This window comes from Bos grunniens, chromosome 23 (genome assembly GCF_055505025.1).
Source record: "Bos grunniens cultivar Pamir isolate PY7600 chromosome 23, Bosgru_T2T1.0, whole genome shotgun sequence".
NCBI lineage: Eukaryota > Metazoa > Chordata > Mammalia > Artiodactyla > Bovidae > Bos > Bos grunniens.
The window spans coordinates 44,583,525-44,609,166 of record NC_141187.1 but is presented as its reverse complement, the minus strand read 5'-3'; the positions used below and the strand labels follow the sequence as shown (position 1 = coordinate 44,609,166).

General features: G+C 38.8%; 1 protein-coding gene across 3 annotated transcripts in view; it reads right to left on the bottom strand.

The window, feature by feature from the left end:
* The window catches only part of RANBP9 (RAN binding protein 9), a 72,995-nt gene that overhangs the window by 26,174 nt on the left and 21,179 nt on the right, over positions 1 to 25,642 (bottom strand). For all 3 annotated transcript variants that reach the window (XR_015152538.1, XR_015152537.1, XM_086370247.1), the window contains exons 3-5: positions 6,849 to 6,901; positions 5,768 to 5,935; positions 1,557 to 1,579 (exon numbers count right to left, since the gene is read on the bottom strand). Coding sequence is in view for 1 of the 3 variants with exons in the window: in XM_086370247.1 (XP_086226373.1) it covers positions 1,557 to 1,579; positions 5,768 to 5,935; positions 6,849 to 6,901 (244 nt within the window). In the remaining 2 variants the exon portion in view is untranslated. The remainder of the gene's footprint in view (positions 1 to 1,556; positions 1,580 to 5,767; positions 5,936 to 6,848; positions 6,902 to 25,642) is intronic.

Genomic DNA, 25,642 nt, shown 5'->3' with positions numbered 1-25,642 from the left:
GGCCCTCTAACCTGCACCTGGACCAACACCCAGCCGCCCCCACCAGACACTCTTCTCGAAAGCCTCTCCTTTCCACTCACGCACGGGATCACCCCCTGTCCATTCAAGGGCAGGATCACGGCTACTTTCCCTCTGGATATACAACATCCCCTGTTTTTCTTGCTACTGTATCATTCTCAACAGCAAGCAGACACCCTGCTAACCCTGACAATAAGCCCGCCGGTCAATCCTCAGCCCGTGTGACGCGATACATCACAGCGGCATCTGACACGCTGGCTTCTCCTTCCTTCCGGACAGATCTTCTTCAGTTGGCTCTGAAGGGCACCCAATTCTTAGTCCTCCTCCTGCCCTACTCACTGGTCACTGCTTCTTAAAGTTCTGTTTCAGGCATACAATAAATGATACCGATCAAAAGTTTATTAATAGATTTAAATATCTGAAGAGATCAGTGAATATAAACTATCAGTCCTAAATGATAAGAAAGCGCTGTATCAGAGTTTATTAGTCCCCACTCCCTTTAGGGCTATATATGATGCCTGTTACAACTGACAGAGGCTTAGATTTGGGATGTAAGGCGTCCGGAATGGAACCACTCCTTATGTCTCCAGAGGCTGAGTCACCAGCATCTCCTGCCTGAGTTTCTGCAGCAGCCCCTCACAGTTGGCTTGTTTCTGTCTTTACTCCCCCAGCTGCCGTCTCTCTGTCATCCGGTGTATCACAACAGCTAACCTCTGCACTGTCAGCGTCCTTCATTCAGAGTCAATGCCCAGGTGCTCACAACGGCCCCCGCCCTCGGGTCTGACTCCGCCCCACCCTGGGGTCTGACTCCGCCCGCCTCAGTCTCTCTACCTCCCTGCACGCTCTTCAAACACGCCCCATGCGCTCCTGCCTGAGTGCCCGCCCCCTAACTACTCCCTCTGCCTGGAACGTTCTCGTTCTCCATATCCTCGCTTCCTCCAAAGATTCTGCTCAGCAATTACCTTGAACAACGGTGAGCAAACTGTGCCACCTGGGTTCTGTCTTTGGTCCTCTCAGGCACTACTGTTTTCTCCCTTTAAAAAGTATTTAAATTTTTAAAAATATTTTTAATGCATTATTTATTAAGGTCCTCAACTTGAATACTCCGAAAGGACAGAGACCTCCATCTGTTTTGTTGAATAAAAGCAAGCAGAGAACTCGCCACACAGTGGCATCAACAGACGCTGAATTAGTAAATGACTGTCACACAGCCACTTACTAAAAAGCCCAACAATAAAAGAGAAACATATTTCAAACGAATCCACAGTGATACTAAAAAGTGTCTTCTAAACAAACATGTCCGATTTGGTTCTCAGCCACAGCTAAGTTCCCCTGGGCAGCGGGGCCCAGTGCAACTCGGCTTACTTTCTGCCGGTCCGCACCGATGGCAGCTCATGAAAGGCGCTCTGGTGCACGTGCGGCACGGCTTATAAACTTATTATCAGTAAGACTGCATTTTAAACGTGAGTAGTACTAGTTTCTATATACTTCTTTTAATTAAAAATACAAAACTACTTTTACAAGAAAGTCTGTCTTACCGGTAAGTCGGTGAAAGCGATACCTAAAAGGAAAGGAAAATGGCGTTAGAAGTCGTTTTTCAGGCAGAGTATGGTGACAAGCTGAATTTCTCACCAAAAAGAAGGGAAAATACAGCAAAGGAAGGAAAAAATTAAAAAGCTAAATATAAAATAACAAGACTAATTTTTCTCTCAATAACACTTATGCAGGTCTGAGTGAATGCCATCCTGTGTCAAGCTCGTGACCCTTGTTAGGGACACGCCAATTTTATTTCTGGGGTACGGTAGTTGCCTCCAGGATTTCTGAAATGGTTTCAGATAAATATTCAAAGCTATGTGAGGAAAAAGAAAACTGGTTGCAAAATAATTACATTTAATTTCTGACTGACACCTAAGCTGCTTTATCTGGCCTTGTTATTTAAATCTTCCTTACCTAGATTTAGCTTTTAAATAATTTTAAGGGAAAAGGAAAGATTTTCTGTTACAAAAAGGGGTGAATAGAAAATATAGTAGCTTTGTTTACTTTAAAAAATTCTCATAAAAATACAAAGTTTTGATCACTCTAGAAAACAAAATTAATTCCTCTTTCAAAGGACAAAGATACATACAGTTGAAAATTTCTCTTAAATGCCCTCTGACAGTAATTTCAACAGTTATGTACCAAATACATTTGAACAATGGCAACATCACTGGAATAAATCTACTGACATCCCAAAGTGATGATGTAATCACCCTTTAAATATTCAAATAAATTACTTAGCTGAAAATAAGATAATAAACAAACCAGATATTTCTATAGGACCTCAGTCATATGTTTAAAAAGACTGAGCTCTATAATAATGGGAGGGGGTGGTACTGCTGACTTGGCTAATCGCAGTTCTTCAGTTTAAACACACATTAAGACAAAGTCAAACCATGCCAGCATCCCGCCCTCTATGGTGATGATCACCACCTAAAATAATGAGGGCCCTCCTGTTGAAACATCATCTTTAAGGTCTCTTCCCGGTTGAGAGTCTGTAGCTCTACCGTTGTGCTGTGCCTTCAGAAAATACATCTGACTCTATTCATTAAAGTAATAAAGTTAAAAGGCAAACTGACTATAAATCTCTACTATATATGCCTTGAAATAAATGTAAAAATAGTGCTTTGTAATTAAAATACTGTTTTTATGACTTTTAAAAACCAGTAAACTCATATGTTAACTTGTCAAAAGTGAAAACGTTCAGATTACCTTTAGTTTCATTAATAAACAGAAAGTAAAGTGATTGTGGGCCAAACAAATGTGAGAATTTATCCTAAAAATTTCAGAAAACTAAAAAGAACAAAGAAAACAGCAAGAATAAATAAAACATGACCATATATAATTTTACCACCTTTCATAAAACAGCAGCCTAATCACTTTCCTTCAAAAATGTCTATCGATAAAGACTGTCTAAATTTATATCGTTTAAGCAAAAATTTACTTTTGTCAGTAATTACTGAGATCCTTCCTCACTTTACCAAAATCTCTAATGAAGTATCCAACTTAATTCTATAGAATAACACTTTTGAACACTGTCAAATATATTAAACACAACCTATACATATTCAGACCACAAAAATGGCACTTTAACAAGCTGAACAATTATTTAAGTTTTACACAGAAAACAATTTTTTCCCAATTTCCTAATCTGATTATCAAGAGACTTTTAGAAAAGTAACTGTCTACTGAAGAATTATAACAAAATTTAAAAATTCAAATGAATTAACTTGCATACTGAAATGTTTCTCCTTTAATTATTTCCTCAAAACCCCCTTCATTTCTCTTTATACAGTAAGTAAATATACATTTTGAAAACCTCCATGAGACAGAAACTAAGCATGTACCAAGCTTTGGGGCACAAATTATCCATTTTGCGAAATACAAGGGAAAAGTAGCTGAGTAATATTTTATCTTCTAGATGCTAGAATCTGGTCCAGAGAGAAACACATTACTCTGTAAGGGGTCAGCTCTCTGGGCTTGTTTCAACTACTTAATTCTGCTACAGTAGCAGGACAGCAGCCACATACAGAAAGCAAATGAACCAGGGGTGGGGGTGGTGGTGACTGGGTTTCAGTGACACTTTACTTAGAAAGCAGACACGAGACTGATCTGGCCCGTGGGCCATCATAGCTTGCTGACCTCTGCTCCAGAGGAATAATTCTTGCTCACTGCATCCCCAGCACCTGGGCCAGAGTCTGGCAAACGACAATGAACACCACTTACTGAGCACTCACTAAGTGTATGGCAATCACTTAGCTTCACGTGCATCACTTCAGTCCACCCCAGCAACCTCAACAGGCACATGTTACAGCGATCTGGTTTTATGATCTGAGGCACACAGATCTGTAAGTAACTCGCCTAAGGTCACAAGCCCAAGCCAGGAGAAAAACCCAGACAACTGAACTCCCATACTGACCACTGCTATCCTGACCCTCCATGTGCTTGACAAACACATATTAGGTTTATGAATGAATAATGCCAACTGTTTCAAACTGACAATTTTAGAACATGCTTCCATCAAGTACCCTTGTTCTTAAACAGCATCCCATGTGCTGCAGTTCATGGGGTCACAAAGAGTCGGACACAACTTAGGGACTGAACAACAACAACATATTTTAAAAACAACTTCCTTACGCAAGAGAAAAATCTCAATGTAAATGCTTGTGAAAATCTAATAGGAAAAAAAATAATATCACATCACCTATGATCTTCTCAAGTCCCAAAATAAAATTTCTCTGAAATAAAGTTTTTGCAAACTATAAAAAAATTCATTTTGGTTTTAAAAATGTCATCTTTGCAGTACTGAACCAAAGGTCCTACCTGAAGGCAGACTTCTGGTTTAAGATCTTAAATACCTTAAGCAGCCAAGCCAATGAAGACTATCCCAGTTAACTGCTTTGACAAGTCAGACAGAGCCTGAAGAGCAACAACAAACTAGAAGGGCTGTGTCCTTCTGGAAACCAGTCTGCCAATAACAATCAGATCACAAATACACACACCATACATGGCATCCTTTATCAACAGTCTTGTACTGAAAAGAATGTTAAGAGTCTCTGTGGACTTGTGAGAGCTTTTAAGTTAGCCAGCACAGAACTTCAGAATCAACAGTAATAATCAGAAGGAAAAGTTTTAAGCCAAATGTAACTAACTATGACTAAGACAGTAACATTATATAAGGAGTATGTCGAGACACTAAAAAACCCAAATAACTATTACCAACATAGCCCAAAATTTAGAATTCTCTACTATTAAATTACAGAATAGTTTTTGCACTATATTAAAGAATATTTATTATATGTCTAAGCATACTATCTGTAGTTTAATTTTTAAATACTGTTTATAAGCAAACTGAATCTTCTGCCTTTGGGGATTAGTTGATGCCTTCTTTCACTTTATCTCATCAGAAATAACCTGCTATAAATCAAGAATGTTCTAAACAGTTAAAAATATGAAACTTTTTTTTAAAGCATCAACCTTGCTATCCTTTATACTTACTTTAATACAAAACAAAGACAAAAAAAATCTAAGAAAAGGGAGCATAAAAGTATTAAATCTGAAGTAGTACAGATATTCAACCAAAACCCCTAATTTCCTGTTAGTCTTACAGCGGAGTGATTTTCTCATGTTTTCACTAATCTATCTATTTGCCAGCTGTCTTTTAGAAGTTTTGTTATCATTTGCTCATTTTAGTTCTGCTCCCTTTTGCAGAACTAGCTTATAGTTACAATCTTTGTTAATTTTTTGTTAGCAGGCCTGATTTTTCAGTATGTCAATGCCCTTCATTTCGCTGGGAGCATAAGCTTTTCCATGCTCTGTCATTACCCTCATATTATACTAAAAACTGACGGCTTTTTTCTCGGCACCCGGTATCTAGAAAACTGGATCATACTGTGAAGGGCTTTATTCAAAGCAGAGCAGAAAGCATGCAGCATTTCCACTGTTAGAATAAATATCTGAGCATGCAGTTATTTCTAGTTAGTCCCACAGGTGTGATATCATGTGGCCTTCAACGTAAAAAATTAAGATTTTTAATTGAATATGTGCCCATTACATAATACTTCAGATTTAAATTTTCACCATTTTCTCAGCTTCTACCTAGAAAGAACAAAGAAATAATCTCCAGAGGCATCTACTCATAAAGGAGAATTACATAATAACCATTACTACCATGCTGTAAGTACATAAGCACCCCATCTGGTTACTTTAGTACCTAAACTGTGTCCATTCTTGGTGTAGAAGCAGGTGTTGTTGATAAGGTTGACACAACAGCCAATGACGTCACCAGTTGTAAAAGTTGGTCCATAAGGTTGTCCCGTTCCAGAAGAACAAAATGAATGTCCATCATCACCATGGTAACCATACGAATGTTTATCCCAGCCTAAAAGAGAAAGTTTCAGTATATTTACAGTGAAAAGTAAGGTTGCCCCATACTAGAACTATTCAGCAAATTTATAACAACACAAGCAAGAACAGTACAATCTCTGTAAATTTCCCCTTTCCAAAGGTAAAATTTCCAACAGTACATTTAAATTCTCAACAATCACAGTACATAAATTCTGTATTAAAACACTGCTTACAACATTAACAAAAGTAAATCTGCCACACAGAACGCTAAACTATGTCTCAGAGAGGACTCTTAACAGAAAAAGCAAACAAACAGCAAGACGCAGTCTCATGCATATTTCCTTTGCTAACAGACCGAAGGAATTTTGCTTTGATTTGGTTTAAACACACACAGAGTTTAAAATAACACACAAGATTTTTCTCTCAATTTTCAAGCAGTTTCCTCTAAAGTTAATTTTTAACATTAGTAAGCAGAACATCAGAAAATATAATCGAAGAATCACTTGGTACAATTAATGGTTTTAGGAAAACAGTCTACCACTGTGTTTCACACCTTCCTTCCTTTGCTTTTTTTCTCCTTCGTTTACTTTTAACATCAGCCTAGATACCCAGAGTATTAAACAACTGAAAATGGGGAATTCCTAGAAGTCAGGAATGTGTTGGGTAGGAGACAGAACCAACCAATTAAAACATCTAAAGTAGCTGATATCATTATGTACTAGAAGTTCAAAATACCAACACACAAAACAAAAACAAGCAAAACAAAACGAGGCATGGCATATTTTGCAAAATAGCATAAAATTTATTAAAACCATTTAGCTTCAACTCTGAACTCATACAGCGATTAAAAATATAGAAGATTGATGTACTTAATATCTCGAGTTATTACTTGCCATTTTAGCCAGAGTTAGCCATAAGACCGCACTGTAATTCAATTACAAGTGTACCTGGTAGTCTGTTCATGTTCACGCCTTGAGCAGAAAGACCGATTCCCATGTAACTGTTTAAAAAAAAGGAAGAAAGAAAAGCTGATTATAGTTATATATATGTATAAATTACCAAACACTCCCAAACATTATCAGAATTAAGCCCAAGATGAACTGCACAGGGTAGCTACAAAAAAATTCTTAGAATTCATGAAAAAGCAAAAAGGGCAGTATTAAGCAACAACAAAACCCAGACTGACAGTACATTCCTATAGCATCATTCATAAACATACCCAAAGAATTACTTATGTATTCTTACAATTATAAAAATCTTTCCAACTTATCTACACATACATATTTGGAATTAAGAATTCTAACAAAAAGTACAGCGGGGCATGTGGCTTTTAAAAGGACACAGTAAAAATCTAGTTCCTCCCCTCCCTCAACAAAGACATGGAGACAAATTTGAAAAAGTATCCAATTCAGATAAGAGCATCTGCAATACCTAAATATCCTAAAAAGTATGTGCTACAGGGTAACTATGTATTGGTTTTCCGAAAGTATTCAGGCAAACTGACGATATGGACTTAAACATGAAAGCCTTAATTATTAATGTATAAAACACGAGAACAAAATTATCTCTACAAAAGAAATACTAGAGCAAAAGGTAATCATTAAGGTATGCAATTCATTTAAAAAACTTTAAAAAGCAAACTGAGTCCATTAGTTAACAATTAGTTAAATTGCTAATTGTGCAAGATTTAAAATGGTATTTGATGAATTCAGCTACCACTCCTAATAAAAATTCAAATAAAAATAAAAGGGAAGTACCTAAATAAGACACACTTTTTGCCAAATCTAAGGGAGGCCTGGCGTGCTGCGATTCATGGGGTCACAAAGAGTCAGACACGACTGAGCGACTGAACTGAACTGAACTGAACGCAACAAGCAAGGTATTCAACAGTGAAACACTTAAGTCATTTCCAATAAAATCAGGCATAGAGATGCCTACAACTTTTAAACATTGTCTTAGAGGTTTTAGTTTAATAAGAGAACTAGATAAGTATAAATATTACAAGATATAAAATTATATTAATTGTAGTTGCTCTGATTATATACCTCGGAAACTATGGAATATAAGTTTTTAGAATTAACTAGGTATTTTGGGAAAATTTAAGATCCCCCTGTAGAAGGTAATAGACACCCACTCCAGTATTCTTGCCTGGAGAATTTCATGGATAGAGGAACTTGACAGGCTACAGTCCATGAGGTCGCAAAGAGCTGACACAACTGAGCAACTAATACACTTTTGGAAAATGACTGAATGTAAGAGAAATATTTTAATTTCTTTCCTAGTAATAATCAGCTAGAGAAAGGAAGGAGAATCTATAGATACCCATCATAATAACCACAGACACTATAAAACAGGGGTATCATTAAGGATGGAGGCTTCCCAGGTGATGCTGGTGGTAAAGAACCTGCCTGCCAAAGCAGGAGACTTAAGAGACACGGGATCGATCCCTGGGTCGGGAATATTCCCTGGAGAAGGAAATGGCAACCCACTCTAGAATTCTTGCCTGGAGAATCCAATGGACAAAGGAGCCTGGCGGGCTACATCCATAAGGTTACAAAGAGTCGGACACAACTGAAGGGACTTAGCATGCACGTATGAATAAAGAGCTCAAGTAAAGCTCAAAAGTGCTATCTTAAAAGTGATAATAAACGAGTATTTGAGTATCTGGATAACGTAACAGCGTAAGAATAGCAATCTTTCTAAAATCAATATATATGTGTACTGAGGTTCAAGATAAGACTCCAAATGAGTCTATCTTTTTAAAACTAGACAAGGTGATTTTAAAGTTCTTATGTAAAAATAGAAAATTGTGATCAAGACAAAGTTAAATAAAAGATAACTTAGTGTCTGTCCTACTAGATATTACCATTCACAGATAATGGAATTCACAAGTGCAGTATGACCAACAAGAGTTGTGTGTCCAGGCACACAACAATGACAAAACAAGAAGAAACGTGTTGGATGTCTAGTCGAGACTCGATAAGTTGGTGTTCTGATTCAGCCCCTCTGTTGAAAATACAGCATATAATGTAATTATTTATGTTTAAAGAAAGTAGTGAGTTACAAGAGAGCCTCCAAGAAGCAGCACAAAGTAAGCAGGGACAGCTCTGGGCCTGCGGACACCCATGAACGGGGAGGAGTTCCTCCTGAGGCACCGAGGCTAACAGGGCTCCACAGTGGATCATCAGCCCTGCTCACTGCTTAGAGCCCACAGGGAAGAGGCTCCCCTCCTGAAGGGAAGAAAACACAGATACCACCCGCGGCCTTGGCTAAAGCTCATCTGACACTGTGGCCTAGTTAAGGGGGAGGGAGAAGGAGCAGCTAAGAGCTGGACAAAGTTACTGACTCCATCTGTGACTCACCCTGCAACACTCACCCTGAATAAAGAACCTGGAAACCCTAATGCAGACCAGGCTTTCGACTGAGGGCCCAGGAGTTAGAAAGCAACTATAAACTGTAATAAAGAGAAAAGTATAGAACTAGATAAACAAAGTGAAGAAAAATGTTTACCTTCCTAATTAAAATAATGCCACAAAAACAAAATTCTAAAATACACCAAAAATGTACCATGTTTGACTGTGTCCGAATCTTTGAGACCCCATGATCTGTAGCCCGCCAGGCTCCTCTGTCCATGGGAATTCTCCAGGCAAGCATACTGGAGTGGGTTGCCATGCCCTCCTCCAGGGTATCTTTCCAACCCAGGAATTGAACCCCGGTCTCCCACAAAGCAGGCAGATTCTTTTTTTAGAAAATTTATTTAATTGGAGGCTAATTACTTTACAATACTGTAGTGATTTTTGCCATACATTCACATCAATCAGCCATGGGTTCCCCATCCTGAACCCCCCTCCCACCTCCCTCCCCATCTCATCCCTCAGAGTCATCCCAGTGCACCGGCCCTGAATACCCTGTTCCATGCATCAAACCTGGACTGGCGATCTGTTTCATATATGCTAATATACATGTTTCAATGCTATTCTCGCAAATCATCCCACCCTCTCCTTCTCCCACAGAGTCCAAAAGTCTGTTCTTTACATCTGTGTCTCTTTTGCTGTCCTGCATATAGGGTCATCATTACCATCTTTCTAATATATGTGTTAATATACTGTATTGGTGTTTCTCTTTCTGGCTTACTTCACTCTGTATAATAGGCTCCAGTTTCATCCACCTCATTAGAACTGATTCAAATGTATTCTTTTTAATGGCTGAGTAATACTCCATTGTGTATATGTACCACTGCTTTCTTATCCATTCGTCTGCCGATGGACATCTAGGTTGGTTGCTTCCGTGTCCTGGCTATTATAAACAGTGCTGTGATGAACACTGGGGTACACGTGTCTCTTTCAATTCTGGTTTCCTCAGGGTATATGCCCAGCAGTGGGATTGCTGGGTCGTATGGCAGTTCTATTTCCAGTTTTTTAAGGTGTCTCCACACTGTTCTCCATAGTGGCTGTACTAGTTTTCATTCCCAGCAACAGTGTAAGAGGGTTCCCTTTTCTCCCGCACCTTCTCCAGCATTTACTGTTTGTAGACTTTTTGATAGTAACCATTCTGACTGGCATGAGATGGTACCTCATTGTGGTTTTGATTTGCATTTCTCTGATAATGAGTGATGTTGAGCATCTTTTCATGTGTTTGTTAGCCATCTGTATGTCTTCTTTGGAGAAATATCTGTTTAGTTCTTTGGCCCATTTTTTGATTGGGTCATTTATTTTTCTGGAATTGAGCAGCATGAGCTGCCTGTATATTTTTGAGATTAATTCTTTGTCAGTTGCTTTGTTTGCTATTATTTTCTCCCATTCTGAAGGCTGTCTTTTCACCTTGCTTATAGTTTCCTTCATTGTGCAAAAGTTTTTAAGTTTAATTTGTTTATTTTTGCTTTCATTTCTATTACTTTAGGAGGTGGATCCTGCTGTGATTTATGTCAGAGAGTGTTTTGCCTATGTTTTCCTCTAGGAGTTTCATAGTTTCTGGTCTTACATTTAGATCTTTAATCCATTTTGAGTTTATTTTTGTGTATGGTGTTAGAAAGTGTTCTAGATTCATTCTTTTACAAGTGGTTGACCAGTTTTCCCAGCACCACTTGTTAAAGAGACTGTCTTTTCTCCATTGTATATTCTTGTGCAGGCAGATTCTTTACTGTCTGAGCCACCTGGGAAGCCCAAGAACACTGGAGTGGGTAGCCTATCCCTTCTCCAGGGGAACTTTCCAACCCAGGAATCGAACAGAGTCCCCTGCACTACCGGCAGGTTCTTAACCCGCTGAGCTACACAGGAAGCCCCCCAAAAAGGTACATAAGACCAACGAAATACACAACTGGAATGTGAATTCATTCTAGAAGACATCAATGGAGAGTACGATTAAAAAGAAAAAGCATTTAAAAAATACATACATTTAGGATTATGTTAAAGAAAAAAAATGGAATCACCATTATTAAAAAGTACAGTGGAACACCAGTATTTACTGAGATAGTTTAGCTAGTGATTTCCCACAACTAAAAAATATTTTGGTTAAGTTGAAAGTGCACATCACACACTGAGAAAGGTAAAAATAGATCCACACACACACACTATAGACTATCGATACAAACAAAATCCTAAAAGCTTCCAAGAGAGAGGCAGATCATGTCAGAAGGAATGACAATGAAAACGAAAGCTGACTGCTCTCCAGCAGCAGCTGGTGACAGTAAACAACGGCACAAAGCACCTAGAGTAAAGAACTGTCAACCCAGCATCTAATCCCAGGTAAAGCCTCATCCAAGAATGACGGCAAAACAAGGCATTCTATGGCATAAAAAGCTAAAACTCTACTATCCACAAATGCTCACAAAAGAACTATTTGAGAACAGACTTCAGTAGGAAGTCCAGCGAAACCAGAAGGAAATGTGTGCGACAAAGAAATGACAATTAGCAAAGAAAATTATGAAATGTCATTAAACTTACTGAAAAAATATTGTTAATTTTAAAAATTATAATCCAGTTACAACATGCAATTCAAAATTACCTGACATATAAAGACACAGTATAACATGACCCCTAGTCAAGAGTAAAGAGAACTTACTGGCCAAGTTACTCATTTTAACATTCTGTTGATAATAACGAAACCTACCTCATTGGCTTTCACACGCAAGGAACAACTCAGAGGTGTGCCAAATTTATAACAAGGACTGTGTTACTGTGACTATTAGCATTTTATTCTCCGTGCAGAGTGGAGGACTGGCACAGAGGAGGTGCTCAACACACATTTTCGAATGAATGAATAAATGAATGGTTAATTTGACTAAAAAATATTGCATACATTAATGGTATGACATTTTTAGAGTTCAGCATAGCTTATTGCTAAAAGCTAAATATAGACATAAATATATTCATCTAATGAAAACATCCTATTGAAGAAAAAGGGGAAGAAATAAATCTGACTTTATCTGTAAATAACACTACTTTAACAAAAGATAAACACAAAATAATCAGTAAAGTTAATAAGTGAATTTAAATACAGGTGCACGATACAGAATTACTATATAAAAGTATCTGCTCTATTTGTATATACTGGCAGCAAACACTAAAAAGATAAAATTTTAAAACAATTACATCTACAAAAGGACCAGAAAGCATAAAACATTTAAGAACTGAACAAAAGACATGTAGAATTTCTCAGCTGAAAATTACCAAACAATGATGGGGAAATTAAAGAAGATGTAAATAAATGGAGAGATACATCACATTTATGGACTAGAAGACTCAATATTATTAAGGCTACAATTCTCTCCAAATTGATCTCTAGAGTCAATGCAATCCAATTATACTCATGCTAGGAGGTTTCTATAAAACCGACAGGCTTATTCTAACGTTTGAAATAAACAGGATCTAAAATATGCAAAAGAAAGTACGAAAGAGAATACAGACGGAGGACTTACATCATTTGACCTCAAGATTCACCTAGCATAAACCTGAGTAATCAGGACAGTGTGGTACTGGCATTAAGAATCAACAAACAAATCAACGCAATGGATTCAGAAAGAGACCCAAAAGAGTCCCACACTTAGACAGTCACTTAACATTTTTACAGGAGTGCCAAACAGTCCCAAAGAGTGAGGAAGGTCTTTCTATCAACAGTGACAGAACTGGTATCCATTTGGAAAAGTCAACATTGATCTCTACCTCACACGATACATAAAACTCAACTGAAAATGAATCACAGTCCTAAACACAAAGATTAAATGTATAAAGCTTCTAAAAGAAAACGTGTAAAAGTATCTTACTTACACGGGGATAAAGCAAATACCTATTAGGACACAGAAAGCAAGAAGCACAAAATAACAAACTCGTAAGTCAGACATCAGCAAAATTAAACTCGCCCCAAAGACATAAGACAATCTAATTTTTATAAACGAACAAAAGATTTCAATAGACACTTCACAAAATATCACAGAAAACTGCAAATAAACACGAAGCACGTGGAAGCGCTGCACTGCAGTGACTACTGGTCACCACAGAAGGGAAATTAAACCCCACAGGGCACCAGCACACAGCCAGCAGGGTGGTGACAGTTTCAGACTGGCCACACCAGCACTGCCAAGAACTTGGCACAAGGATAACTTTCACACACTGCTGGTGGGAACGTACAATGGGGCAACTCCTTGGGAACACGGCTGGCAGTTTCTCGTACGTCTGAGTGGATGCTCACCCCCAGACCCTGCAGCTCCGCTCAGAAGAGAAACGAAGGCAACACGTGCACCTAGACACTTGTCTAACCATGCTCCTGAGAACTTTCTTCACAAAAGAGGAAAAACTCAAACAGCCCACGTATCTATCAACAAGTGAACGGATTCACAAACTGGCATGTTCTACTCAGAAATAAAATGGAAAATGAAGTACTGATACACACAACACAGATGACCTAAAAAATGCAATCCTGAATCAAAGAAATCGACAAAAGGGTCTACGCTCTGTGACGCCTTTTGCAGACACACCTCATTTTATTCAGCTTCACAGATACAGCTGTAAAACAGCTGTACAGTTGTAAAACAACCAAATGAAGGTCTGTGGCAACCCTGCGTCCACAAGGTCCGTCAGCACCGACTTTCGAGCAGCATCCGCTCACTTTGCGTCTCTATCACGTTTTGGGAATTCTTGTAATATTTCAACCATTTCCATTATTATTAGCATTTTTAGCAATTAAGTACTTTTAAATTAAGGGATATACTTTTTTTTTTGACATTATGTATTGCACAATGAACAGATGATAGTTTAATGTTAACATAACTCATTTGTACTGGGAAACCAAAAAATTCATGGGACTTGCTTTACTGTGATATTTGCTTCACTGTGGTGGTCTGAAACTGAACCTGCCATTTCTCCAAAGTCTGCCTGTATATGAAGCTCTGGAACTGGCAAAAGGAAAGCAATGGCACTTCTGAGACAGTGAGGACACGGCCTAACTGGGAAAGAGGAGGAGGAAACACTTCTACTCATCAAATGGTACACTTCAGACTTCACAGTACGTAACTTTTATGATAATTTTTAAAAGAGCAGTAAGCAAGTATCAAACTCTAGTTAACGCTACGCATGCCATAATCATTAGGACGTAAGTCTGCTTACTTCGAAATGCATTAAAAAATAAGATGGATGGCTGGGTGGACAGAGGAATGGGCAGATATGGGATACAGCAATTACAGTCAGTTCTGCTATTATCATGACATCTGAGTTCCTTAAAATCATTGCAGTATACAACATCATGCAATAAAAACCACAGTGCTTAAGGAGCAAATGGGTTTAAGAGCACAACATTCAAAAACTTCATCCTATCTTTTTTTAAAAAGGTAAAAATCCAATTAAAAACTACCAAAATTCAATAACAATGGTTTTACACACGCTGAATTGTCAATAAATACATAAATACTATAATAAATACGGCACCTTACACTGAGAAAGACCTAAAGGTTACTCGGGGAAGTTGGTGAAATAGAACTGAAGCTTGTGAGTTGAGAAGTGGTGGAAGGAGTTATTGGACAGGGGAGATTTGCAACACCAGATGTGCAGAGCTGTGGCTCACAACCAGGAGTGAACCAGGACAGCTGGCAGCTGTCTGAGGTGTTGCATGACATACAAAAACAAGCTCAAACTCAACAGCAGTGACCGAGTGAGAAGACTCGATGGACAAGAAGCTTACAGTGGTAGTATGTGCAGTAAGCCCCCTACATACGAATCTTCAAGCTGCGAACTTTGAGATGCAAACGTGCGTTCACATGTCCAGGCACGTAAGTTAGTTCATGTGTCTGGCGAACACGGCCGTGCTTCTGGGTACAGTATTGTTATGTCAAGGGTGCTCAGAAGCAAGCAGAAAAGCAGCGGTGACGTAGCTGGTACTGCTGAGAAGGAGCGATTGGTTACAATCTGTCAGAAAGCATCTGCGTCACCTGTAAAGGCTGATACCACCCCAACTATAACAACATTTTCAACGTGAGAGGTCTAAATACAACAACCAAAAGAAACTGACGGACTGAGTAAGAGAATAAGACCCACCAGTGCTGTCTACAAGAAACCTATTTTATAATAAAGACACAGACAGATTAACATGAAGGGATGCAGAGAGGTACACTGTGCTAATACTAATCAAAGGACAGCTGGACTAGTTATACTAGTTTCAAACAAAGTGGATTTCAGAACCAGGAAAATTATCAGGGATAAAGAGAAGCATTATGTGGGGTGTCAATTCTTGAAGAAGGCACAACAATTCTTAATGTTGATGCATCTAGTAACAAAATGTCACAAGATGTGAGGCAAAAACTGATAGAATTACCCAGAAAAACAGTCAAATCCACTATTATAACTGGAGACATCTGTAATTGGCAGACAGCAGGAGGAAAACCAGTAAGGATATAGAGAACACCATCAGTCAACTGGATTTCATTGACATCCACATCTAGAAACATCAGAATACACATTCTTTTCAAGTTCACAAAAAACATTGACCAGGAAAGATCAGATTCACATTTTAAAAACTGAAATAATACAAGGGATACTCTGAAACCAATAGTGCAGTTGAACAAGATATCAAAAGCTGAAAAATCTCCAATTATTTAGTGATGAAGCATCACACTGCTAAAGTCACAAAGAAGATTTCTCAAAAGAAATTTTAAAATATCTTAGACTAAATAAAAATGAAAACATAACTTATCAACATTTGTGGGATGCAGCTTAAAAAAGGTACTTCCAGGAAAATCTATAGTACTGAACATTATAATAATCTAAAATCAATAATTTATCCTTCTATCTTAGGAAATCAGTAATTAAGAAAAATAAAAGCCTAGGAAGAGAAGAAATAATAAAAATCAGAGCAGAAATCAATGAAATTGAAAACAGGAAACCTGAGGAAAAAAAAAACCCAAAAGCTGGTTCTTCACACTGTTAGTCATCAGGGAAAAGCAGTCAAAACCAGAGTGAGCTATCACATCACACCTGTCAGAACAGCCCTCATCAAAGACCCCAAATAACAAATACTAGCAAAGACGTGGAGCAAAGGGAACCTTTGTACACTGTTCATGGGAATGTAAATTGGTGTAGTCAATTAAAAATAGTTCTAAAAACAGACTACCATGTGATCCAGCAATTCCACTCCTGAAGACAATGAAAACACTGATTTTAAAAGATACATGCACCCTAGTGTTCACGGCAGCATTATTTCCAACAGCCAAGGTATGGAAGCAACTTAAGTGTCACACAAACAGATGAAGATGTGATCTCACACACACACACACAGCGCCATGCAGCCAAGAATTCTGCCCCTTGCAACAACATGGAGGACTTGCGGAGTACTAGGCTCAGCGAAATAAGTCAGACAAAGAAAAACAAATACTATATGTTACCCTTATATATGGAATCTAAAATATAAAAGGAATAAATATCAGACCAGTCGCTCAGTCGCGTCTGACTTTTTGCGACCCCATGAATCTCAAGCACACCAGGCCTCCCTGTCCATCACCAACTCCCGGAGTTCACTCACACTCACGTCCATCAAGTCAGTGATGCCATCCAGCCATCTCATCCTCCGTCGTCCCCTTCTCCTCTTGCCCCCAATCCCTCCCAGCATCTGAGTCTTTTCCAATGAGTCAACTCTTTGCATGAGGTGGCCAAAGTACTGGAGTTTCAGCTTTAGCACCATTCCTTCCAAAGAAATCCCAGGGCTGATCTCCTTCAGAAAGGACTGGTTGGATCTCCTTGCACTCCAAGGGACTCTCAAGAGTCTTCTCCAACACCACAGTTCAAAAGCATCAATTCTTTGGGGCTCAGCCTTCTTCACAGTCCAACTCTCACAGCCATACATGACCACAGGAAAAACCATAGCCTTGACTAGACGAACCTTTGTTGGCAAAGTAATGTCTCTGCTTTTGAATATGCTGTCTAGGTTGGTCATAACTTTCCTTCCAAGGAGTAAGCGTCTTTTAATTTCATGGCTGCAGTCACCATCTGCAGTGATTTTGGAGCCCAGAAATATAAAGTCTGACACTGTTTCCCCATCTATTTCCCATGAAGTGATGGGACTGGATGCCATGATCTTCGTTTTCTGAATGTTGCGCTTTAAGCCAACTTTTTCACTCTCCACTTTCACTTTCATCAAGAGGCTTTTGAGTTCCTCTTCACTTTCTGCCATAAGGGTGGTGTCATCTGCATATCTGAGGTTATTGATATTTCTCCCGGCAATCTTGATTCCAGCTTGTGTTTCTTCCAGTCCAGCATTTCTCATGACGTACTCTGCATAGAAGTTAAATAAACAGGGTGACAATATACAACCTTGACGTACTCCTTTTCCTATTTGGAACCAGTCTGTTGTTCCATGTCCAGTTCTAACTGTTGCTTCCTGACCTGCATACAGATTTCTCAAGAGGCAGGTCAGGTGGTCTGGTATTTCCATCTCTTTCAGAATTTCCCAGTTTATTGTGATCCATACAGTCAAAGGCTTTGGCATAGTCAATAAGGCAGAAATAGATGTTTTTCTGGAACTCTCTTGCTTTTTCCATGATCCAGCGGATGTTGGCAATTTGATCTCTGGTTCCTCTGCCTTTTCTAAAACCAGCTTGAACATCAGGAAGTTCACGGTTTACATATTGCTGAAGCCTGGCTTGGAGAATTTTGAGCATTACTTTACTAGCGTGTGAGATGAGTGCAATGGTGCGGTAGTTTGAGCATTCTTTGGCATAAATATTATAACAAAACATAAACAGACTCACAGATACAGAAAACAAGATAAAGGTAGAGGATTAAGAGGTATAAACTACTATGTATACACTAAATAAGCCACATGGACATACTGTATAGCAGAGGAAGTATAGCCAATATTTCATAGTAATTTAAATGGAGTATAACCTATAAAAATACTCAATCACTACGTTGTACATCTGAAACTAATACAATACTGTAAAGCAACTATACTTCAATCAATAAAGAGGAGGACTGGAAAGATTCCCACCCTGCCCCTCAGCAAAGAAACCTCAAGGCTGGTTATCCAAAAAACTCAACAAAAAGATTCTAGGAAAGCGGGAAGGGAAGATCCAAAAGAGGCTAGTAATTAATTCCATTACTGCTCACCACTGCTCACAACAGAGAATATCTTTAAAGAGGAGACTACAGCTATTACTATAAAGTAATTTTCTAAATGTAAAAATATACTAATGCCCCACCTTTAAAAGAAAAAAAAAAAAGGCAAACAGACCACATCATAATAAAAAAACCAAAATTCAAATGTGACGAAAATGTTTACAGTTTCCTTTCACTCCTATTTCCACCTAACCACTTCCCCGTATCTACAGGCAATTAGTGTCACCAGTGACTTGTGAGATCCATTCATAGTCTTCTCTGGCATATTTGCTTGTAAGTTCAAAAGGAAATAATAGAAAAAAACAAGAATCAGTGAAAATGGTTACCTATGGGGGAAGACCAGGGTCAAGGGGGCCTTCTGTGAAGGGCCTTCTTGTACAGTTTTAATTTGTGAACAAACAATGTAAATGTTCAGATGTGTTATTTAAACCAAAATCAAAAAGAAAAAAGCAATCCCTATAAATGAAGATAAATGTAAACAAGTGAAACTAATAAATGTCAATTGGTGTGAAACTGTAAAAAAACCACGTGGTATTCAACATTCTTTTAGTAACAGTATTGGTATGTTCATTCAGAAATGTATACTTATGTTCTAGGACAAAGCAAATCATGTCAATAGGATTAGAAACAAGATTTTCAGAGTAAGAAAAGAGAGATTCAAGTGTAAAATTGGAGAATTAAAACTGGTTTGGAAACTCTGACCTTGAAGTGCATTTAGGAAAAAAAAAAAAGTATTCCTGGATGGACAGATCTGGGATAAAGCAAATAGAGCAAAATCCTAACTCTAAAATTAAGGTGGCATGTGAGTGTTCACTGTATTAACTTTTCTTGACACAAGGAAAGCTGCTGAGATTCCGCACCATCTAAATCACAGAGAGGGCAGCCCTAGGATGAGGGACAACTCCTTGCCAGCCTCTGCTTCTATCCCAAACAGTTACTACTCTGTCATCACTTTAAATATCTCAATGGCCCTCCTGAAAAACCTATCCAAGTGCCAAATCACCCACAGAAAATCAGAAGGTCCAGGACTAACACATCACGTCTCTCTATTCTGGAACATTTACTTTTATGTAAGTGATTTCAGCAGTAGGCAAACAGCAAGCATGCAATATATCTGAAATAAACATAAATGGACTGGTTACAAACTGTTTTCTGATTCTGTATAACTGAAATATGACTAAATAATAACATATTCATTACGACAAAGCTATACTACCTTAACAGGCTTCCCTGGTGGCTCTGTGCTCAAGAATCCGCCTGTTAATGCAGGCGACTTGGGTTTGATCCCTGGGTAGGGAAGATCCCCTGCAGAAGGAAATGGCAACCCACTCCAGTGTTCTTGCCTGGAGAGCTACAGTCATGGAGCCACAAAGAGTCAGACACGATTCAGGGACCAAACACGAACAACAAATACAACCTTAATGCTATATTGAAAGACTGTGGGTGTCTTCAAGACACTATCAAAAGGGGATTTTCTCTCAATTTTTAATTAAACTCATATTAAGTATAGGTAGTGGTATACATGATTCGCATATATCTTAAACCAAATTTTCATTCTTAGACTAATGTTAAAATTTGTTTAAATAGAAGGAAAAAAGGCAGAATATATCCGAATATATCCCCAAATATCAACTGTAGTTTAGTATGAGTGGTAGGACTGAAAATGCTCCTTAAAGTAGTTATGCTTTTTTCTCCTTCACAGGATTTGTCTGATTTTCTCTTTTGCATAAGAAGACACCAGCAGGGGACCTCCTTGGTGGTCCGCTGGTTAAGACTCCAATAGGCTTCCAATGCAAGGGGAGGGGGTTTGATTCCTGATCAGGGAATTAAGATCCCACATGCTGCATGCAATGATACACACACACACACACACACACACACACACACACACACACATTCCTTGGAAGAATACATTATCTTACTACTGGAGAAAATGTTCTTTAAAAAAATCCACATGCATTTGCTGGACATAAAATAAGAGATGGAGCAGGCATAGAGTTGACTTGGGATTTCAACAACACTGAAGACAGATAACCAACTCAAGAATAATTTAAGAAACGTGGTGGTTATATATCTCTCGGGCACTTTTCCCACATTCACTAGGCACTTGTTAAATAATACTTTCTTCCTCACCATCAAAAATGCAGCTCCCAAGCATCTTTGGTGGTTTCAAAATGTAGGGAAAGTATCCAAAACCCAAGCTTCCCCTTGTCCCATTTTATAAACACCAACAGCTATACTCTGCACGTGCCACAGGGCTGGGATGTGCAGAGGAAAAGCTGTTCTTCCTGCCGCCTGCACCCAGGCCCTTGTTCTGTGCCCGACACTGTTCTGAGCACTGAGGACGCACGAGTGAAAAAACCATCCCCAAAGCCCTCCTCCCCCTCCTCATGCAGGCCCTTTGTCACTGGCACACCCTGCCTGGCAGCTCCAGGAACGCCACCGCAGAAATCCCACCACAGAAATCCCACCACGCCTCTTCTCAAACTTCACGAGAAGCAGCAATCCTCAAATGTCTCCATCCTGCCTACTTTTCTGCTGGCTCTTTACTGATTTCATTTCTCCTTCACCCAGCCTGAACTAAAACTGTCCGTTTGAAAGTTCCTTCACCAGTAAACCTCAACTACTACAACTGTTCTTCTAACTTCCTAAACTGTAATTTTCCATTCTGCATCAATCATGCAATTCAACTTTCCTCCCCGGCCAGCTGAGTACAGAGTGAAAAATAATGTTACATATGTAAATTGCTGTCACAACAAATTCATGGTTTTAGATCTCACAGTTCAACATTTTTACTTCTCTGATCAATGTATATTTACTAAGTAACTATGTGTGGGACAACAGAGATTAAGTTGTGAAAAAGACAAAAGTCTGTGCTCTAGTGGAGCCCACACTCTGACAAGGAAGACAGATCTTACATAAATAATTATGAATATGATGAAATGCTATGACGGGGGGTAGAAGTGCTATGTAATCAGATAAAACAGGAGTCTAACCTAGTTTGGAGGTGCAAAGGCTGTCAAGACAGGCTCCCCAAAGCAGAGATGTTTCTGTTCTAATCAACTGCATATTCCAGCCCACATTCCTAACTTATATTTAACCCCTCAACCCCACTCCATCAGCAAAGGAGCTTGTTTCCTCAACTTGCCTTGGATTCCCCGGAGATTCCCTCTCCTTAATTTACACATATGACCAAGCTTCTCCTGCCCAAGCAGAAGTTGAACTCATTTTTCTAGAGAGTAATTTGGCCATTGCATCATGTATCTAAAAGTGTACATACTCCTTCTTTTGACACATTAATTCTACTTCAAAATAGATGATACTTCAGGAAAAAAATAAAGCAAAAAGAAGAAAGATGACCAGAGCTTTTAATCTTATAGCAAAAGGCTTACACCTGTAAGTAGGTTAAAAAATACATAGTAAGTAAGTCAATAATAAAAATAGGCTATAAAACTGTTTAAGGAAGACTAGAGCTGTGTAATAAAAGTGTATATATAAACACTGGAAGGAAACAAGTTGAATCATTAATAGAATTTATACAAGATGTAATTTTCTTCCTGTTTTTCTGAAGGGACAGAAAATGACTATTTCCCATAATAGCCACACAGCTAGGCAGCCCTCTGGCTCCATTAACTCCGTCCCATACTCTAACTTTCTAACACACTGCACTCACTCCCACCCCAACTTTAAGGAATTTGCTACAACAAGGATTAACCACCTCCACAGTGACCGACCAGCAGACACTTCAGTTCTCCTTTTAACTGACCTCCTTGGCTTCTAACACCCAGGACTCTCCACGACCTTCGTTCTGACTCTGACCATCCCTATTCAGAATTCTTAGCTATTAACACCCTTCTACATTTCCTATAAATGTGGTGATTCAGATGTCCATCCTCCAACCTCCTCTTTTTTACGCCACATACTTGGATGATCATATCAATCCTCATGGCTTCAACAACCTACATTCTGATAACTCCAAAATCCACTGACAGCTTTTCTCTCTCCTAAATCCCATTTATTTTTAGTCAAAGCCCTACTATTAATTCATCATCTGGATGTCTCACACTGTTCCCATTATCTGCAATTTCAAAGCTCCATTTCCCTCCAGTATTCTTTATTATATTCAGTCACAGCACCATCTATCTAATTGACTGTCCCAGTCACCACCCTTCATTCTTTGCTTTTTAACAGCTACCCTTACTATTCCCACTTCCTAATCAAGCCTTTTCGTTTTCTTTAAAGTCCTAAAGAGCTAACAAATCCATTTATTTTTGTCACTAACGCCACCACACAGATTAAGCCAATTCAAAATCATAATGGCCCAACTGATCCTGTGTCTCTCAGACCTCTCTTTTCTGTATCAGAGGAACTGTCCCAACATGCAAATCCAATCGTTATCATTCCCCATTAAAACTGCCACAAACCTTCGTGTTTCTCTTTCTCCATCGGCAACAGCAGCATCAAGCATTTGCAGCAGGCACTGCAATAGCTGCTTTACCTGAACTATTTACAATCCTATGAGGTTGGCACTGTTTCCATTTTACAGAAAAGGGGAAAAAAGTTTGTCAAAAAGTACAAGGACACAGAGCTAGTAAGTGGCAGAAAAGTGAAAGTGATGTAGTCGCTCAGGCGAATCCAACCCTCTGTACCCCATTAACTGTAGGCCAGCTGGCTCCTCTGTCCATGGGATTCTCCAGGCCAGAGTGGGTTGCCATGCCCTCCTCCAGGGGATCTTTCCTACCCAGGGATCGAACCCAGGCCTCTCACGTTGCAGGCATTCTTTACTATCTGAGCCACCAGGGAAGCCCTGGTTAGTGGCAGAGCCAATATCCAAATCTCCATCTTTCTAATCCCAAAGTACTTCACTGTATTTTAGCAAAAGTAACTAAATCAGCTTCTAAAGCAGCTATTTGTCTTTGAAAACTCTGCTCAGGGACGAACTCTGGAGGGATTCCTAGGAAACCGGTCTAAGGAGGGTGAGCAGGTGGCTGAAGGACAGGGAAGTGAGAGAGACTTGTGTTCGGCTTTCTTCCTCTTCCGTAACTACATGCACACTTTCTAGAGGCTTCCTTGATTGCCACCCCATCTTCCAACAGAGCTGGTCACTTTCTCCACCACACTTCTCTACTTTGTTCATACAGCTATTATTATAATGTTATAATGTGTTGCCATGCTCATTTCTCATCTTACCGACACATGTCTGGAAGGCAGGGACCCAGTCTCGGCCAACACATCCTTGAAAACCCTAGGTTCCTAGCACAGTAGCTGGTACATAAGAGGTGCCCAACAAGGGCAACTACCTCTTCTTCCTCTATTTTTTTTAACCTCTATCACAATTCAATCCTAGGCAACACCCTCAGAGCCTCACTCCCATCTCTGGCTCTTTTCCACATTGTATCCCCTCCCCACCCAGTACTGTTTTTCTAAACAGATAAAATATCACTGCCTGATTCAAGAAGGCTGAAGGCCCCCTTCTATCTACAGAGTATTCGCCCACAGAGCTATCATCAAGGCTCTCCAACACCCGATTTCAACTCCGCTCACACTTCTGTAAACTCTTCACTATAAGCCCTCAAGTCGCCACCAACACTGGGTCAGGTACCTCAGCCAAAGACACCAAATGGTTCCATTCCTCCCACTTGGCACAGTCTGGAATATTCTTCCCCAACAAAGTGTCTCAAATTCTAACTCATTTTCTAAGGCCTATCAAATACTATTTCCTTTATAAATCTGTTTCCTGGAGCTAGAATCATCATCTCCTCAGTTTTCCCATATTGTCGCTCATTCCTTAAGTACTTAATATATTATGTCTTCATCTAGAGTTATTCGCACATACCTGCTCCCTGCCCTGCACCACTGTCCCCTCCATATACTGAACTCTGTATTCCTTGAGGACAGGAACCCACATTCGGTTCACTTAAGGCATTCACTGGGCTTCTGCTGCCAGGCTCTCTACTAGAATCCAGGGAGAAGGCAGAGACAAATAAGTTCTTATTTAAACTCACTCAGGTGCTGAGAGTGCCTGATACACCATATATCACTCTTGTTCAATTCATTAAATTCACTATGTTAATAAATATATCGCTCATTTGATGTCTTTTTCACAGTTTCCGTCTGCGTTTCCCTTTACTGCTATCACCAACAGAAACTAGAAGAAAAGACCTTTTAAAGCTAGGTGGGGAAAAAAGACCTTTGATTTCTTTTCTACTCCCCCAGGAAATAATCCAGAAAAGTCAGGAAGCACAGAAGGAATGTTCTGAAGACTACATTTTATTATCAGCAGAATTTAGGAACAGAACAGAGACTGGATTACTTGCTGATTTCTCCTGAATCACACTGGCAGAATGGCATCAATATTTTGTTTGAAGAGCTAAAAATATCACACTCATAATAAATTATTCTAAAAATTTCCAAATAAAAATTTTATTATCTCTCACATTTATAATTAACTTTATCTCCACTGTCTCTATTAGTATGCATAATTTAAAACCTGAATGAAATTCCTGAACTGAAAGTACATTCATGAGACAAAGTCTATTAAAATTCATCTTGACTGTCAATAAGAATTAACAAGAACATAAAGTAAATATATACCCTTTAAATATGTCTCCTAAAACATGATTTTATGCAGATAATGTGACTTAATTTTCTGGTTGCAAAATGTGTTAGAGATTCATTTTTAAATTAAACAATCTAGACTGGTGATTTTGTCGTAATAAAGTAAGCTTATTTTGCTGAACATACAAAAAAAATTACGTTTAAATGAAAATAAACATTTAAATGAAATTGAAAATAAATGAAAATCCAAGGCAGAAAGCAAAACATATTGTTTTATTCAATAAGAGGAGCTTCCTTCAAGCCTCACTTCTTAGGCAATGAAGAAATACAAGTCATAATCATCACAGTCATAGTCCTAATTTTCCAAGGCAACCTAGAAATCACGCATTTTACAAATAAACCGAAGAGCAATTCATACCCAACTCCTGCCACTTTATGAAAAAACCTGCTACAATGACAATTTCTCTTAAGGAAACTGCCATCTTGGATCCAAATACTTATTTATCTTGGATAAACACACTGTTTAAAAAAAGTCAATTTTAAATTAAATATAATAAACTCTCAGATGAACATAAATCACTGCAAAT